At 40.0% G+C, this 17,238-nt stretch overlaps 1 protein-coding gene across 3 annotated transcripts in view; it reads left to right on the forward strand.

Moving 5' to 3' along the window:
- The window catches only part of Ctnna3 (catenin alpha 3), a 1,405,098-nt gene that overhangs the window by 720,805 nt on the left and 667,055 nt on the right, over positions 1-17,238 (forward strand). For all 3 annotated transcript variants that reach the window (XM_048451587.3, XM_087898188.1, XM_087898189.1), the window contains one exon: positions 6,289-6,441. In XM_048451587.3, the coding sequence (XP_048307544.3) occupies positions 6,289-6,441 (153 nt within the window). The remainder of the gene's footprint in view (positions 1-6,288; positions 6,442-17,238) is intronic.

Genomic DNA, 17,238 nt, shown 5'->3' on the forward strand with positions numbered 1-17,238 from the left:
AACAAAAAAAAAAACAAAAACAAACAAACAAACAAACAAAAAAAACGAAGCAGCAAAATGAGTAATCTCTATGTCTTTTTATTCTTTCAACATGGAAGAACTTATTCTAAGCGCCTTACATATGCTCCTTCCTCACAAAACAAAGCCCCGCTCTTAAACTGTCTTTGAAATATCTAATGATCATCTCTTGTTCTAGAACTGATTTTATTTTGAGTAAAATGTCCTAAGAACCTCTCTTTTTGGCTCATCCATTCTTATCCATTTTATAACCGTTACTTTTCATCAGTAACAGAAATGCCTTCGCTTTAGACCGGAGAATGATTGAGTCTGTCAGAGCAGCAATACATTTCCTAGGATTGTCTAAAGAGTAGCTGTCATACATTGTGGACCATGAAGATGGAAGGTTTCAGCACATGACACAGTTGGTTTCTGTTTCACCTTTCTTGTTCCGTAACTTTCTCACACAATTTATTAGGGATGGAGTCAAAGACCTTGGCATGGTGTTCTCACTTCTCTGTGAATTGATCACAGCATTTTTATTCTTTAGGGTTTTTGTTTAATCTCTTTAGTTGGTCCTCTCCAGAGCTATATACTCACCCACCTCTGATAGAAGGATCTACTAACTTCTCAGTAAAAGGCCATCTCCTCGTTCAGCATGCAATTGCAGGCTCATCATGTTGAGCATACAGATAGAATGCTCTTGGCATCCTCTGTTCCCCCCCCCCCCCCCGCTTCCTGTCCTTCTCTGTCTCATCTTAGGTCACCCGAGTTCCAAAATAGTATGGATGCTTCTCCTTCCAGTGAACTTTAGCTGTGTTCTTCAGCAGGAGTCATTATTATTTTCTGGGCGCTCTTAAAAACACACGAGCTTCTTTTACAGCACCCATTCCTTCTCTGCCCATGTTTGGTTTTGTTCTCTTCAGGAGGATTTTCTTCCCTGGGGATTGTAAACCTTTATAATGATAATTACGATCAAATCTCCCATTTGCTGAATATTTTCAGTGCTCTCAAATGAGTGTATTCTTTGAGTTGTTGATTTCATCCTTGAAATAAGAAACACTGTTATAGTATTATATCAGTTCTTATGTCTATCAATTTGCTAAGGTTTCCTTGGTAGAGTCATGATTCCATCCCAGGGACAATTAAACCCTCTGTGTGTAATCACCACACCAGGGGGCAAGGAAAATGACTTGCAGATTTTTCAAAAGCCCCAGAAACAAATGCACTGATTTATCTGCCATCCATTTTTTTCTCCAGTCTTTATTTTACACATTTTTCAAAGATTCACTTTTCTTTATCCCTTCACCTGGCCTCCAGTTATTTACTTGAGGATTATCTACTGGAACTCCCAATTAAAAAAGAATGTTTTTACATACATGTGCTTCATTAAAAATCAAGACATTCAAATATCTTCTACTGTCACAAGTCTGCTGTCTTGTGAAGAATGAAGCATACTTAATTTTACTAAAGGTGGGTTAAAAGTCTCACTTGTATATATTACTAAAAAAGGCATTGCAGTTCATAGATGCTAAAGTAATGGTGAACTCTATCAATTAAAACACAATTCTGACAACAGCAGACAAAAGAAGCACATAATTCTGCTGTTTGATTGCCTGGCTTAAGGCATCTTTGCTTCCCACATTGGCAGCTCAAGTGAACCATTTGGAAAGCCATAGTCAGCTCTTGTAGTCGTCATCATGGCTTATTAAATTCCCAGGAGACCACATCCCACAAACTTGTTATGGTGACAAGACGCTGAGTTGTTGCTTGATTTACTCCTAATTGATCAGTCCAGTTTTGCAAATGATTTCATTCGCTTACTTAACATTAAAATGTCACGTGTATACACAACTAGAGATTTTCTGACTTTGAAGGAGGCATGTTTTCTGAAAGGCTCTCTTTGCTCTGCGCTCATCTCCCCCTCCCAGTGTATCCTTCTCCCTCCTTTGGTAACTATGGTAGGCTGCCTTACAGTTTCCACATGGGGCTTTCACTTTTGTGTTTCAATTGCAGAGAAATACATTATTTTATTTGAGATACTAAACCACTTATATCAGCAGGAAGTAAAAAAAAATTGATGCCTCAAAGCCTTTTATTAAGCTCCAGCGAGAAAAGACAGAAAGCCCCTCGGTTTGGCTTTGCTCTGACATCATTCATGCTTGACCACAAGCAAGTATTTACTGATAATTCATACCCCACAACTCCTGTCGGCTTCCCACCAACTTCAAATTTTAGCACTATGGCTTCACATCTTAGGGTCTTCTTTAGAACTTTCTTTTATGTCATCCAAGTGAAAGAAATATAGAAAGCCCCTGGAAAGGAAGACAGTATGAAAATAAATAAGCTACAGGCTATATAATTAATAGATATATAAACAAGCTGTAAAGAGACTGTCTCCTGGGAATATGCCAAGACAAATGAAGGAGGTTGCCTAACAGCACATCCTAGACTTTCTACATTTGTTCCCCAGACACCTGGCTTGTCTTATCCCATAATAATCCCGTTTTCATGGTCAACAAAATGTAGGACCTGACAGAGTTATATTCAGTGATGTGCAAAACAGAAGTGGCAGAGTTTGATCTGCAAAGAACGGTGCACAGAGACTTGGAACCTGTGAGAAGGGAATGACCACGCATGACCAATAGAGGATGGGTTTAAATTGGATCTTGTTCATGGGAGCAGACACTTAGCACAGGCCTTTGGTGCAGAGAGTTTCACTGGGAGGGAGTTCCAAAATATAATTTTTTGGTAAATGCCAAGCAAGCCAGAAGAGAGAGGGTATGCTATCGAGGCTGCAGGTAGGAGATAGGGGCTTGAGGACTGCTGCGAATCAGAAGTTCTCCTCAGGTTGTCAGGCCTATGGTGGAAGCCATATCTAGTAGCTCTTGCCACTGTTTATGGTTGTTCCGGGGATGTGGGCTCTCTAGACATCGCAAGCTGCAGTTGTGCTTCCATTAAGAACCTTGCAGAGGCTTAGATAGAGTAAGTGCTGAGGCAGAATGACAAAAAAAAAAAAAAAAGCATGGGATGTCTTCAGAGTACATAGTATCAAAGGCTATAACAAGAGGTGAAATTGCAGACTGATCCAGAGGGTGTGCAGTGCAGACTGATCTAGAGGATGTGCCCTGCAGTACTGATCTAGAGGGTATGCAGTGCAGACTGATCTAGAGGGTATGCAGTGCAGACTGATCTAGAGGGCATGCAGTGCAGTACTGATCTAGAGGGCATGCAGTGCAGTACTGATCTAGAGGGCATGCAGTGCAGTACTGATCTAGAGGGCATGCAGTGCAGACTGATCTAGAGGGTATGCAGTGCAGCCTGATCTAGAGGGTGTGCAGTGCAGACTGATCTAGAGGGCATGCAGTGCAGTACTGATCTAGAGGGCATGCAGTGCAGTACTGATCTAGAGGGCATGCAGTGCAGTACTGATCTAGAGGGCATGCAGTGCAGACTGATCTAGAGGGTATGCAGTGCAGCCTGATCTAGAGGGTGTGCAGTGCAGACTGATCTAGAGGATGTGCAGTGCAGACTGATATAGAGGGTGCAGTGCTTATCTAGAGCATATGCAGTGCAGTCCTGAAGGCCTCTCAAGTCAGCTTTATCTATGGTTGTGAGTAGAGGGATTAAGCGTTTGCATTCAGCAAGTCAGGCAGAGGCTTCTAGCAGAACTGTGTTTAGCTAGGCAGCTTGTTATTTTCCTGGATTAAAATGCTTTCTGAAGGAAAATACCGCTTGTTCTTAAAGGCTTCATTCTACAAGTCACGAGTTTCTGACAAATTCCTTCTGTCAAGAGATCAAAGAGAGCACATCTTACACTGTGAGACAGCAGTCTCTGTCTCTTGGTTTTATGGAAAACAAAACTATATCATTTGAAAAATCATAGGAGGGTGATGAGATAGTTTCAGTTTAGTTGTAAATAGGGACTGCCTCATCTATGTTGGTGAAAAGTAGTCTGTTTTTAAACATGCAATTATTTCAAGTTAATTAATATTAACTCTCGCCTCTGACTCTCACAGCCAAATTACTAGAAATTGGAGTTTCTACCCAGTGTCCCTGCTTTCTTGTTTCCCAATCACTCTTGAAGAAATAGTGATAGGATTTCTACATCCAATTTTGTACAAAACTTGCAGTTACTGTGCTCACCAAGAACCTTCTTAGAGATCAAATTCTATAAACAAATCTGTTTTATAAGTTCAATTCTTTTAAAGTTTATATATATGTATGCACTCCCTATATATTTATGTTATATATCCTGCTTTCCCTTTGTTATAATGTTTAATGCCTCACATTTCTCTGTTAGCTTACATATGTCCATACATTTCCCTCTTCACCTTTCTCTGAATACCTAGCTCTTGAAATGCTGTTCAGAAACACTTGTTTCATTGGCTGGAGTCAAGTATCTAAAACAGTCCGCAGGGATGGTAATGATAACTGTTTCATGGGATGCACATTTTTGGAGAGTCATGACAATGAGATATACTTGAAGTTTGTCTTTTGAGTTAGTTCTTGTAGTTAGTACTCTGGATTTCCAGCCATTCTCTCGGCCCCTTTAAGTCCTGCTCTTCCTGTCTACTATGGTGGTGTTTCCAGCTGTGCTCTTGAATGTCTCCTCACTATGTGTCTATCATCAAGGTTCTAGCTATATCATGTGCTTGAGCTAACTCCCATGTTATGACCCCCGTAGATGAACTCTAGAAGTATATTTCTCGAATCCAAATTAACATCCAAGTTCCAGATAAGAACGGGGTAGAGGGGTGTCCCTACAAACTCTGCTCTGCTCTTGAGATCCTCAACACATCGTCTCTCTGTTTCCGAAATACACACAGCATGTACTTCGCAACTACAACCCTCGCCTGTGCCCTTGACTGCAAACATACTGCCCACTCATTGATGGTCCTCACCTTGCCTTGTGACCTCACACCTCCTTCACCCTGTCATGAGTGTCTAATAAATACTAATTTGTTGCCATTAGTTGCTTAACCCACATCATAGTGAGCAGAAAGCTTCACTAAGGAGCTTTCTGCAGTCTATGGTGTAACTTGGAGCTAGAAAATTTCATAACGCTTCTCAGCTAGCTATATCAATATGAGTGGAGGTGCTTTCCTTCAGGAAGCTGATAGCCCGTCCTGTGCAGATTTATCATCCTATAATTGTTATAAGAAGACAGCACTTTTTTTCTTTTTTCTTTTTGAAGCACTGGGAATTGAACCTAAGACCTCACACGTGGAAGGCAAGTGCTCTGCCACTGAGCTATTTTCCTAGCAAGATAGTGCTTTGTACAAATGAAGCTCTATCATTTTGGACCTGGGAATTATAACAGTAAAAATTCTTACACAATTTAAAACTAATCTGTCAACTGGTTTTTAAAATACCCTAAAATATAACCCTCACAGAAGTCAAATTGCAAGATGTTATTCTGATCTTTATCATTTTATTCATAGAGAGAAGTTACTAAACTAAACAAACACGTTGATCCAAAAATCATATGCCTCATTCATAAAAATTGATGTTATTTATTAGAGTCCAATATCAGTATATTGTAATCCCTGTAGTTTCAATAATTAGAGACACAATAAATTCATTTTCAGCGTCATTTTTAAATTTCAGAAAATCTCTGCAGAGTACAGCAATTATCTGAAGTCATGTAGAAGCTTCCATGTTATTTAATTTAAAAGAACTCATTGTGTCAGAATGTTACAGTTGTTTAATAATTTAAGGTGTGAGGGCAAGAACAGTTAATGCAAATGGAGAAAGTGGGACACCAAACTCATTTATTTGTCTTCTTGCTCTATTAATCTGTTATTATCTGGTGCAATTTGTGATCTCACTTGGTTAAATCACCATGAAGTCTACAATTTAGATAATCAAATGTATCATCAATTCTTCCGATAAGTTAGTAAGTAGTTTATAATTTCTAATTATTAAAATACAGTATGTGTATTTTATTTGTGCACAGGTTAAACATTGCAATCATGTAATTTCTTAGAGGAAAGAATATTTAATTACCACTTATAATTTGAGTCATGGGCTAAATATAATAATAATGATAATAATAATGAATGGCTTTTGGGAGCAAGGAAATTACTGCTGCCTGATTTTTTTTTATTCTAAACATTCTGTTTATTTTGCTTGTAAATGATGTTCACACACTGTACCACATATTATGATTGTAAGGATTGCTTAGGAAATGTGTAAAATGAACTTTAGAACCACCGAGATCATAAGACCAGAAAAATAACATAAACTTTCTCTGGGAAATAAAAGGAATTCCTTTCTTCCTCTTCTCAGCTCCGCAAGGCGATTATAGATCACATATCCGATTCTTTCCTGGACACGACAGTCCCGCTCCTGGTTCTCATTGAAGCTGCTAAGCACGGGCGAGAAAAGGAAATCAAAGAATATGCTGCGATATTTCATGAGCACACAGGCAGGCTCGTGGAGGTAAGCGTGCTATAGCCGCAACTGCTCCAGATCCAGGGAAGCAAGGTTCCTTCGCCATTTACAGTTGATTTCTACTCGTATAAAAACAATTGACAACGCACTACAAATGTTACACTGCCGAACCTAGGTAATAGGGAGATGGTATAAGCCACCCTTCAGCGGCTTGAAAAGAAGCGTTTTATTCATAAAGAACTGTGAAATTTTGCTCATTGTTTTAGTTTTAAATACCCATTTTAGTGGCACTAGATGAAAGAATGAACTAGATGCATAGTTCTGTCATGTTAAGTATTTTCTTACCATTCTAGCTTTAATTTACCAAATACTCCGTGTCATGTGCTTTATTGTCTGGGTTTTATGGGTCTTTTCCTCCTGCTGTTTAGAACATACTATGTGACATTAAAAAAAAAAAAAAACAGGACAGTAGAATGTGCAGGTTTTGAGAGTTCCATGAAAAATTAACTAGGAAGACTGGTTCAGAGGAAGGGGAGAAGGTAAGCCACAGTCCCCTCGGCTTAGCAGCTGCAGATGTGACCATAACGCCATGGTTTTAAGAGCAGGATGACAGATTGCTAACAGAGCTACGAAGGGCTGTAGATAAGGGATTCTCAAGAGTCAATGAGTTGAACCTGTTGCCTCATGGGTATCAAAATACAGCTCATTAAAGCAAAGATTCTGAATGAAAGAATTTCTTCAGGCAACAGTATGGACAAGGCCAGGAGCCAGAGACTAGTAGGGATGAGTGTTCTACCAGGTTCATAAGCCAGAAATCATTCTTGGCTGCTACTTGGCAGTGTGTCTGTACAAGTTTTTGTTCACCAGTTTTGTTTTGTTTTTTTTTTAACAGAGCTTACTGTGTCACCTTGTCTAGTTTAGAATGTATTCTGTAGCCCAGGCTGCCCCCACACTCACAAGATCCACCTGCTTGTGTCTCCCACATGCTGACGTCAGAGCGCTGTGCTAGCGTGTGAGCATTTGTCCCAGGTCGAGTGACTGGTGTCTATTAGGACCTTCCGTGCCCATTCCAGGCTGATGATTAAACATTTGACTGCCGCCTCTTCCTACATAGTCATGAGCTCTGACTATGTGAAATGTAATTTCATAAGTGAAATGTAATTATTTTGCCCAAATTGCCCGTAAAAAAAAATTGTGAGAGAAATAATTGTAACTCAAATTAGAATCATAGTAACACAGAGTTTTTTTTAACACCTTTATGTAAATATATGGAACAAATTCTAATATAGCTAGCATTTTTACTGTACGCTCCCCTGCTTGGCTCTCCTCTCCATTGCTAGAAAATGGAAAATGAATGAAGGAACACTTGATCGCTAAGATCATGCCGTTCCCCCAAGCTCCTCACCTCTGGTTTAGAAAGTCGCCTTTGAATTTTTCAAGAATTTGGCGAGACAGTGCAAGTGTTATTATTCCAATGACCATTTTATGGAAATAAAGTTATAAAATCTGAAACTAGCCTGGTTAGTGTCAGTGCTGAATTCAGGTCTATAATTTTTAGTGAACAGATTTTGTGATCTACTATTGATACAGTTTTGTTTACTCTTTCACGTGCACCTTCTTCAATTATTAGTTATTAGTGATGCATTAGGGGAGTGGTGGCAGGCTTTACAAAGAGATCCTTAATTGAGCATAGTCCCCGATAGCTGCAAAACATCTGTGTAAAAATGCATGTCTCTGCTGAAGTCATACCAAATAACGGGCAGGGGGATATTTCTGCGATATACTTCGAAAGTAAAGTTTGATTTCTGTAGATAGTATATTTCGATTCCAATTTCTCAGTTTAATTTTTCTATGAAAGCCTTGTCTTTATGCTACCTACTGGAAAATGACACCTTGATCAAACTGTGAAGAGGGAGTAGGTGGGGCCAGAGACACAGCTTGTGTTACACCCCGAGAATTCTTTCCAGAGACTGCTGCTCGGGGGAAGCCTAGATACAAGACTTCGCTGTTGGAAGAATGTCCAGACCAGTTGTTATGAGCGTAGTTGGAGTTTATTAAAATAGATTTAATCTTCGAAGCTAATAGAGTTGCTTAAAAGGATAGTAAGCATCCCCATGTAGGTGCTGGCACCTCAAGAGAGAATTCCTCCTACATGTTTTTACCATAGTCATGCATATTGTTTTGGAGGTGCTGTGCTCAGATTTGGTTGTACAGGATAGTTCAGAAATTCCTTGACTGTAAATGGACCTGACATTCTTGTCTCTGAGATTCTCAGTAAGATCTTAGTTTTTAAAGGAGTATTGGCCATATTCAAAAGGCGGACACACTCAGGGCTTCAGTGTGGTTAAACGAACATTTTATATTCTTACTTGAAAAACGTCTCCATGTAAAAGGAAGATTGTCTCTGTGGGCAGCAGGCTCCACAGCAAAAGTTAATTGTGCTAGAATTCCTACCTGTCTGCTAGGGAGAGACTTCCACGGGATTGCAGTATGATTGTTCGTTCCCCCACATCCTTTAATGCCCCCCGTCTTTCTAGTCATCCCCCATACAACTTCATTAAGAGTTCTATGGACAACTCCTCTTGGAGATTTTAACATTTATGAATACTCTAACAGTTTAAAAGCTAGTTTCTCTTTACTTTAACCTAGAGTTTTTTCCTACTGCCCCCTTTTGAGTTGTTTTGCTAAAGTACTGACTTCAAGCACACCTATAAATATTACCTTAATATTTTAACCAAATGATAGTTCACTTTCATGCACCTAGAGCTCTAAGAATTTGTTTTAAATGTTCAAGGATTTTTAGAATTCCCTATTCTATGTGTACATTAAAGAATAAAAGCTTTTGGAATTATGAGCTATTAGGAGACTGAGAATGGGTTTTATTTAAATCTGAATATCCCCTTAGCAGAGAATAAAGTGATTATGGCAGGCTGTAGTTGTATCTGCAATTCCATCCCTGTCTGATTACATCTTGTCTTCCTGTGGGTCAGAAGAACTTAGGTCTCCATACTAACATGGTAACGGTTTTACCCACTCTCAATGCTACCATGGTAAGGATTTCATCGACAGAGCCATCTCTTCAGTGAACACATATATTTTTTTATCATGAATATGGCTCATGATTTGAATTTTGAGATTTTTCTCAGACAGGGGTATATAGACACTTTAGGTGATTAAGTCAGTTGTGTTGAAATTGTTGGCCTTCAGCCATGAGAGACCTCAAGCAGATTGAATCATAGCCTCTTTCTTTCTCTCATAACTTCTTAATTTCTCCCATCCTTTCTATCCCACCTCAGCAAGGACAAACTAGAAATAGGCAATGGAAGCATCCTTTCTCTTAATGCTCAGACCTTCTTCTGAGAAGAACATTGTAGTAAGGAGAAGCGGGTTATGTCCCGCAGCCCGACTAGCTTAACCCCCGAAATAACCACACAGGAATTGTATTAATTAAATTACTGCCCGAACCATTAGCTCTAGCCTCTTATTGGCTAACTCTCACATCTTGATTAACCCATTTCTATTAAATCTGTATATCACCACATAACTGTGGCTTATTGGCAAGATTCTAACATACACCCATCTCAGGCCGGAGATTCATGGTGTCTGCCTGACTCGGCTCTTCTTCCCAACATTCTGTTCTGTCCTCCCCACCTATCTGAGTTCTGCCCTATCAACTAGGCCAAGGCAGTTTCTTTAATAACCAATAAAAGCAACACAAATACAGAAGGACCTCCTACACCAGAACGCCATTCTTCTAATGGCATTCACTTCCTCTGTACTTTTTCTTGTGAAAGTAGTGGCCTAGTCTGAAAGAACTAAGGGGAGATGCAACTCTGTGCTCAGCAGAAGGTGTAGCCAGACATGTCTGGCTGCCTACTCTCTACTGCATGACTCCTAGGGGGATTTCATTAGCTTATTGTACTCTTAGGAATGTCTTTTATTTATTCTTTAATAATACTATACATGTATACCTTATATATCTTGATCATATTTACCCCAACTCCCCCCTTACTTGCACTGAATGCCTCTCAACAGTGTACCTTAATCATTCCCAACCCCCTGCCAGCTGGACTATTGACTGATCTCGCTGACTCAATTTTGGGTCATACTTGTCACATAACCGTAGCTGTGATGAGCTTGTGAGTACAACGGCCTTGCCCTGTCCAGGAGACAGGATTTCACAGGACTCCTCCCATTCTTTAGGCTCATATTGTCTTTCCAGCCCATTTTCCCTGACGTCCCAAGCACTCACAGTCACTTCTTCTCAGCATTGTAACGACCTGTGAGTCCTTACATTAACTGCTGCTGCCCACTGTGTGGCTCTGGGGTCCTCAAGAGTCTCCTTGACTAGTAATTTATAGAGTGCTCTCCTTCACCTGGCTCTGAGATGCTCATGTAATAATCCATGCCTTCTGGGAAAGCATCGTCCACTTGCATAAGGAAATTGTCCTCAAACCCCCTCTTCTTTTATTATATCAGTTTATTGTATTCCAAAATTTTAGTTTAAAAAGTGGTACACCCTTGGCCCCCTCCATTTGCTTTACTTCTAGATAGACTTTAAAGAAGATAATGTCTAAAACATCTATTTTTTGGTCAATTGATTGAGATTTGTAGCTTCCTAAGAAATACCAAAAAAAGCTTTGTCATTTTAAAAAATATAATTACTTAAGCATTTTCCTTGTCAAGAACACTTTCATATTTATCTTTCAGAAAAATCTTTGATTTAAAAGGAACTACCTCATGAAGGCAAGAGAGGAAAACATTATTTACTGTAAAAAGAGAGACACGAGGGCTTTGCGAGGGTCCTGAGAAATGGGAGAGTTTAAATAGATCAGATTCAGAAGACATTGAGTTTTCCTTGTATAGATAGCTCACCAGTCCCTTCCCCTCGTTCTCCCAATACCCCACACTGTTGTGCACATACACCCATCTTATTCTCAAGCTGGGTCATTTGATATAGCAGGGCAGGGAGCCTTAAGTTCTAAATGACTTGGAGAAAAAGCTATTTTCAACATATCTAGGTCTTCAGACCTCAACTATATTTGTCAGAGAAATCTAAAATCAGTGAACTAGTTGAATTCAGACCTAAATGGGGGAAGCAAACCCATTTAAAAAGGATTCCTATCAGATCTTCTAAGACAACCTTTGTATGGTTAAAGAAACTTTATAAATAATGGCTAACCTTTAACTTTAAAAGAAATAAAGGGGACTGAAGAAAAAACAGAGAAGTAGCGATCCAGAGGTCTTAAGTATTAAATAACGACATGGAAGATGCGAGCTCCCAGCCTACACAGGTAGTTAGCAGCGCTTTCTCCAGTAGAGTCTTAGCGGGAATGTGAACTACACCAGAGTAGGGGCCATGATCAGGAGTACTCAGCCAATAAAAAATAAACTCGGTGGTATTTTTCTAAACCTTTTGTCTCATTTTGCTTAGTTTTGGCATTTGTGGTTTGTCGTATTGGTCTTTTGCTTGTGTATTTTGCTTTTTTGCTTTCCTTTGTGTATATGTGTGTGTGTGTGTGTGTGTGTGTGTGTGTGTGAAAGAGAGAGAGAGAGAGAGAGAGAGAGAGAGAGAGAGAGAGGGAGAGGGAGGGAGAGAGAGATTGTGTTTCTTGTTCTTTTGTTTGTTTATTTTTGTTTGTTTTTTAAAGAGAAAGAGAGAAAAATAACAATGATGGTTAAGTGGGGAGGTAGGGAGGATTTGAGAGTTGTTGGGTGAAGGAAAAATTATGTACAATACAAATGTATTGTGCAAAAAAATTCAATATAAAAGAAATGGATGAAAGAAATGGAAGTAACTAAGGAAAGTGACAAGGGAATGGGAACTGCACATTCCTGTTCTTCAGGAGAGACACCTCTGAAGTTTTCTGTGCACTGGATGGTTAGATACAACGAAAAGATGTTTAATACAAACCAGGACGGTGCCATAATGAGAGAACCCACAACTGCTTGCTAATTGCATAGTCTATTAAACTGAAGAAAATCCAAACTGCTTCATACTTGTAATATCAGACTAGTTATCTCTTTGTATCCCCAGAGTCATGGTATGGATGATAATAAGAAATCACCATAGCAAAGAATCAACAGGGTAGCATTTATAAAGTCATCTTCACCTGGTCATTGGTAGCAAGTGTAGTCATTACACTGTGATCCCAAGTGCTTGGGTGTCACTCTGATGGTGGGTTGGAGCAGCATTAATGCTCAGTGCCTCCACTAATAATATCTACTAAGAGTATGCATTTTATCTTTATAGAATTATGTAGAAAGTAAGGGTTCTTCTGTGTTGTTTTGCTTTCTCTATTACCAGTTGCTATACAGCTGGTGGCCAATCTGTCCTGCAGCAAGGAAAACATTAGAATACTTGGTTCCCTTTTTATTCCTCGACTTGTGACTATGTCTGGGCTCATTGATCAAGCAGAGTGCCCTTGACTCTGTTGCACCTGGGAATTTAACTCATACAATTTATTTTTAATTATGTGTATATGTACACGCCTGTTTGGAAGTTTGTGCATTTGAGTTTAGTGCCTGTGGAAGGCAGAAGAAGGTGTTAAGTCCCTTGGCATTACAGCCTAGATGATCCCAGCTGCCCGATGTGGGTGCTGGGAACTAAATTTAGGTCCCCTAGAAAATCAATATACACTTTCATGCTGAACCTTCTCTTCAACCCTTCACATGAATAGTTTTTTAAAACAAGTCCCTTACTACAGTATCAGTAAATGCCTGTGCCATTAATTACCGAGAGCAGACACAAACCACCTGCCACTTTTTATTCAGAAGTAGCTTGTGATAAGTAACATCTTAGGCCTCTTGACTACCTCGAAAAAAAAATCTCCATCTAACTTTCATCTGGTGATTTAACAGCTTTCAGAAGAATGGCATTATGCTCAATAAAAGGTTTGTTGATTATGATACCTATTATGTAATTCATTCTCACTTTTCTTTGAAACAAAGTCTTATTATATAGCCTTGACTGGCCTAGAAGATGCTGTGTAACCCAGACCAGCCTCAAAATTGCTGTGATCCTCTGTCTCACCAATGCTGGGATTACAACCTGCACCACCGCACCCAGCCAGCATTTTCGCTATGTTATAATTTGTTCTTTGCAAATTCGTTCATGCTGAGCCTTACCACTGCTGCTAATTAAAGTAATGATGGCCTGAACTTGCCCCATGTGTTTCGCCATGTTAATTACCATTAAAACACGTTACTGCTAATGATGTAGGCAAGGGAGTTTTCTGTGAATTGGGGTGGTTTCTTTCTGTAGCAAGCCGGCTTCCTTGGTGCTTTGACTCATCAAAATCCATCTTGATGCACCCTATTTTAGTGCGTTTCATGGGAGCCTTTCATCAAAAAGGAAAAAGTGGGTGGACATTTAATTATAATACTTCCCTACTACCTACAAGGCTGATTGTTCCCACTTGCAAGAATGGCGAGCCCGATTTAGCAAAACCCCAGTGCCAAGAGAGAAGGCTTCGGAGGGGCTCCTGCTGCTTGCAAGAAGCGCTGAGTGCTGTCAGCTCTCCTCATGTCTCTGCTTCCTGACAGAATGCTGTTCAAGTTTCACACTTCACTTTAATTGATCATCTGTTATCAAATAAGGACATGTTCGATTATAAATAAACACAGCTTTTAGAGGCCCATCTTATTCTTCCTCCTCCTCTCCCCCGAAAAGACCCAAAATAAAGAGGCTAAAAAAATAAACCCAGGCTTCTGCTTGTACACAAACCAGCAACTGTTCTCGGAGGACGACTTGGAAACTCTCCTGTTTTGGTGGGGAGGGGCTGTGACACTTGAGGAGAAGAGGATGCAGCACACAGGTTGGCTGCAACTCCTTGGACTAGGAATCTTCTCGTGGCTACACACGATGCTTAAAAGCCGGACCTCTGAATGCACAGAGCTTTTTTCCATATTCGAAAGGCTTTCTCTTTCCCTTCAATTCTTCACTTGTTCTCTTGGTGCCTATTGTGAGAAACTATCCTATGGCGAAAACAAGAAAGATGCTTTTAGGAATAAGGTTGAGATGGAATATTTGTGTTTTGGAATGTAGAGGAGGGCACAAACACTATGGGGTGGGTAGATCTTAGGAATGAAGCAAGACATAATAATAGTCAGCCTGAATCTCCAATCCTGGGCAAAATCTCCAGTCCTGTGCCCTGGGAAAACAGAATCTCAAGTGGGGGATAACAGCAGAGATACGGCCATCCTTCGATTCCTGCATTACAGAATGCAGTAGGGATGAGAACTGCGCAGAAGGGTCTGCAGAAGCACAGGGTTAAGCCAGGGCCAATGATGGATAGCCTTGAATACTTGGTTGCCAGGGTGAGGAGTCTCCACTTCATATTGCAACACTGGACAGTGTGACAGACTTGGGGAACAAGAATGACTTCTCACCAGGAAAGATGGGAAAGCAAATCCTGTTGTCTTCAGAGATGGAGTATTTTCTATCTGCACATAAAATTTCTAAACATCAGTGACTGATCCTAACCTCACAAGCATAGATTTGCATTTACGAAAAGCCCTGCATTTAAAACCTAACTCATTATGATAACTCAAAGAGAATGAATAACACTTGTTTTAATAAGGAAGTTGGAACAGAAATGCAAGTAGCCCAGGATTTAATGGCTCTAGATACATGCTGACCAACAGAAATAGAAAGCAATTATGGTCTTAAAATTTTAGTAGCTACCCTAACAAAATGTGGAAATAAAAAGAGACAGGTTAAACTAATTTTAATATATTTCATTAAACTCAATATGCCCACAATATTAGCATTTCAGCCATTAATTGTATAAAAGTCATTAATTAGACATTTTATCATTTTTATGCTTAGACAAATCTGAGGGATATTTTAAATTTATATTTAGCATCTGAATTTAGCATGGCTGTGCTTTAACTGCTCAGTGGCTGTCTACTAGGCTGTGTGTGGGGTGGGGGACAAAAGCTGTTGGTGATATTGTCAGTTACATTTCTGTTGCCTTGATAAAACACCCTACTGAGGCAACTCAAAGAAGGAAGGGTTTATTCTGGCTTACAGTTCCAGCAGGAAAGTCCATGACGGCAGGAGGCAGGGCAGCAGGACACCAGAGCAAGACACAGAGGGATCACATCTTAAACAGAAAGCAGAGAGTGGAACAGACTAGGGGCGCTCGCAAAGACCCCCTTAAATTACATATGTCCTTCAGCAAGGTTGTAGCTTTCCTAGCCTTTCCTAAACAGCACCACCACCTAGGGCTCAAATACCTGAGCCCATGGCTGGCATTTCTCGTTTATCACCACAGTTTCTTCTCTTAGACCCATCTTCACGTATATTTTGGAGACAGGGTCTCTTCCTGACCATGAAGTTCATTGACTTGGCTGTGCTGGCTGGCCAACACCGGTGTCAGAGATTCATCCTGACAGTCTCCTCCTCTGCCCACGAGCACTGAGGTTACAGAAGTGTGTTGTTCCACTGGCTTTTTACATGAGTCCTGGAGGTCAGAACATGGGTCCTCATACCTGTGCAGGAGGTATTTACTGAGACATCTACAGGCCTTGGACAGCATGTGTCTAGACAGATAATGAGCAGGTTGAAGAGAGGGGTGTCTTCATTCATTCATTTGCTTCTTCACTCAGCGTACCTTCAATGCCCATTTGGTGTCAAACGCTCTTCCAAACCATGCAGAGTGTGTTTAAAGCCTTGTTTGTGTTCCTTTTACCCAACTTATGAAAAAAAACCAGCTGTCAGTATATACCCAAATTAACAAGTAAACTCAAATGCCCGTTGATCACATAGAAAAACCTCAAAAGATGGTGGGCAGTATGGTAAAATATAAAATATATATGCTGATGGCTGTGTCCTTGTTAGATTGTCTTTGGAAAGTGACTGTAAATCTCCTGAGATATAAAAGGAAACATTTTGCCCTCACCTGGAAATTTTAGTAAGATCTAGTTGCATGATTTATTGAAGTCCCAGGTGCTATGTCCTGTGGATGCCAATGATCTGTAAAGATCAATTTTATTTCATTCTTCTACTTAATATTTTCTATAATCTTATGTGGAATGAAATAACTTGCATCCACAACTAACAAGTATCCCATTCCTAAATATAGATAAGAACAGAAAACAGAAGCTTGACCAGACTAGACATTGGATAAAATCTGATCAAATGATATACCCATAATTTTGACACACAATTCACTTTTGTGTGAGGCCTCTGAAGCTGGAAGCTTCCCAATTTGCCCTCTATGATAATACTTGGCTAGAAGTTAGACAGTAAACCTGCTGATACTTACTGATGGATAATTGCAGGTCCAGAAGCCAGATTTCCTTTTAGTCACCAGCATGATCATGCAAGTTGGATTCAATCTATTCCTTCACATCAAACCACTGCACATTCAATTAAAAATTACCAAAAGGGTGCCCACATGTGCTGTTCTCCATAGGACTCATTTGTGTGAAACCACATTTTTAAACAGCTGGTTCCAGTTCGACATTTGATGTTTTAATGCAGATGAGCTTCACCCTTCCTGCCTAACTGATGCAGGCAATTTTTAAAACTGTGGTAGACAGAGGAGGTTAGTACCCGGATAGATTGGATCATTGATTTTGTCTTTCCTCTTACTGAATAAAAACAACTTTAAAGATGGAGACAGCTAAAGATAACTCAACTGATAGAATGCTTGCCTAACATGCAAAGAGCCTTGGGTTTGATCCCCAGAACTTCATAAAAGCAAGTGTGGTAGCACACACCTGTCATCCCAGGGCTCTGGAGGTAGAGACTGAAGGACTCCTGCGCTTGCTTGCCAGCTGATCTAGCGGAATTGTAAGTTCCAGGCTCTATGAACCTTTTGTCTCAAAAGAGTAATC

Source organism: Myodes glareolus, chromosome 18 (genome assembly GCF_982192425.1).
Source record: "Myodes glareolus chromosome 18, mMyoGla1.1, whole genome shotgun sequence".
Taxonomy (NCBI): domain Eukaryota; kingdom Metazoa; phylum Chordata; class Mammalia; order Rodentia; family Cricetidae; genus Myodes; species Myodes glareolus.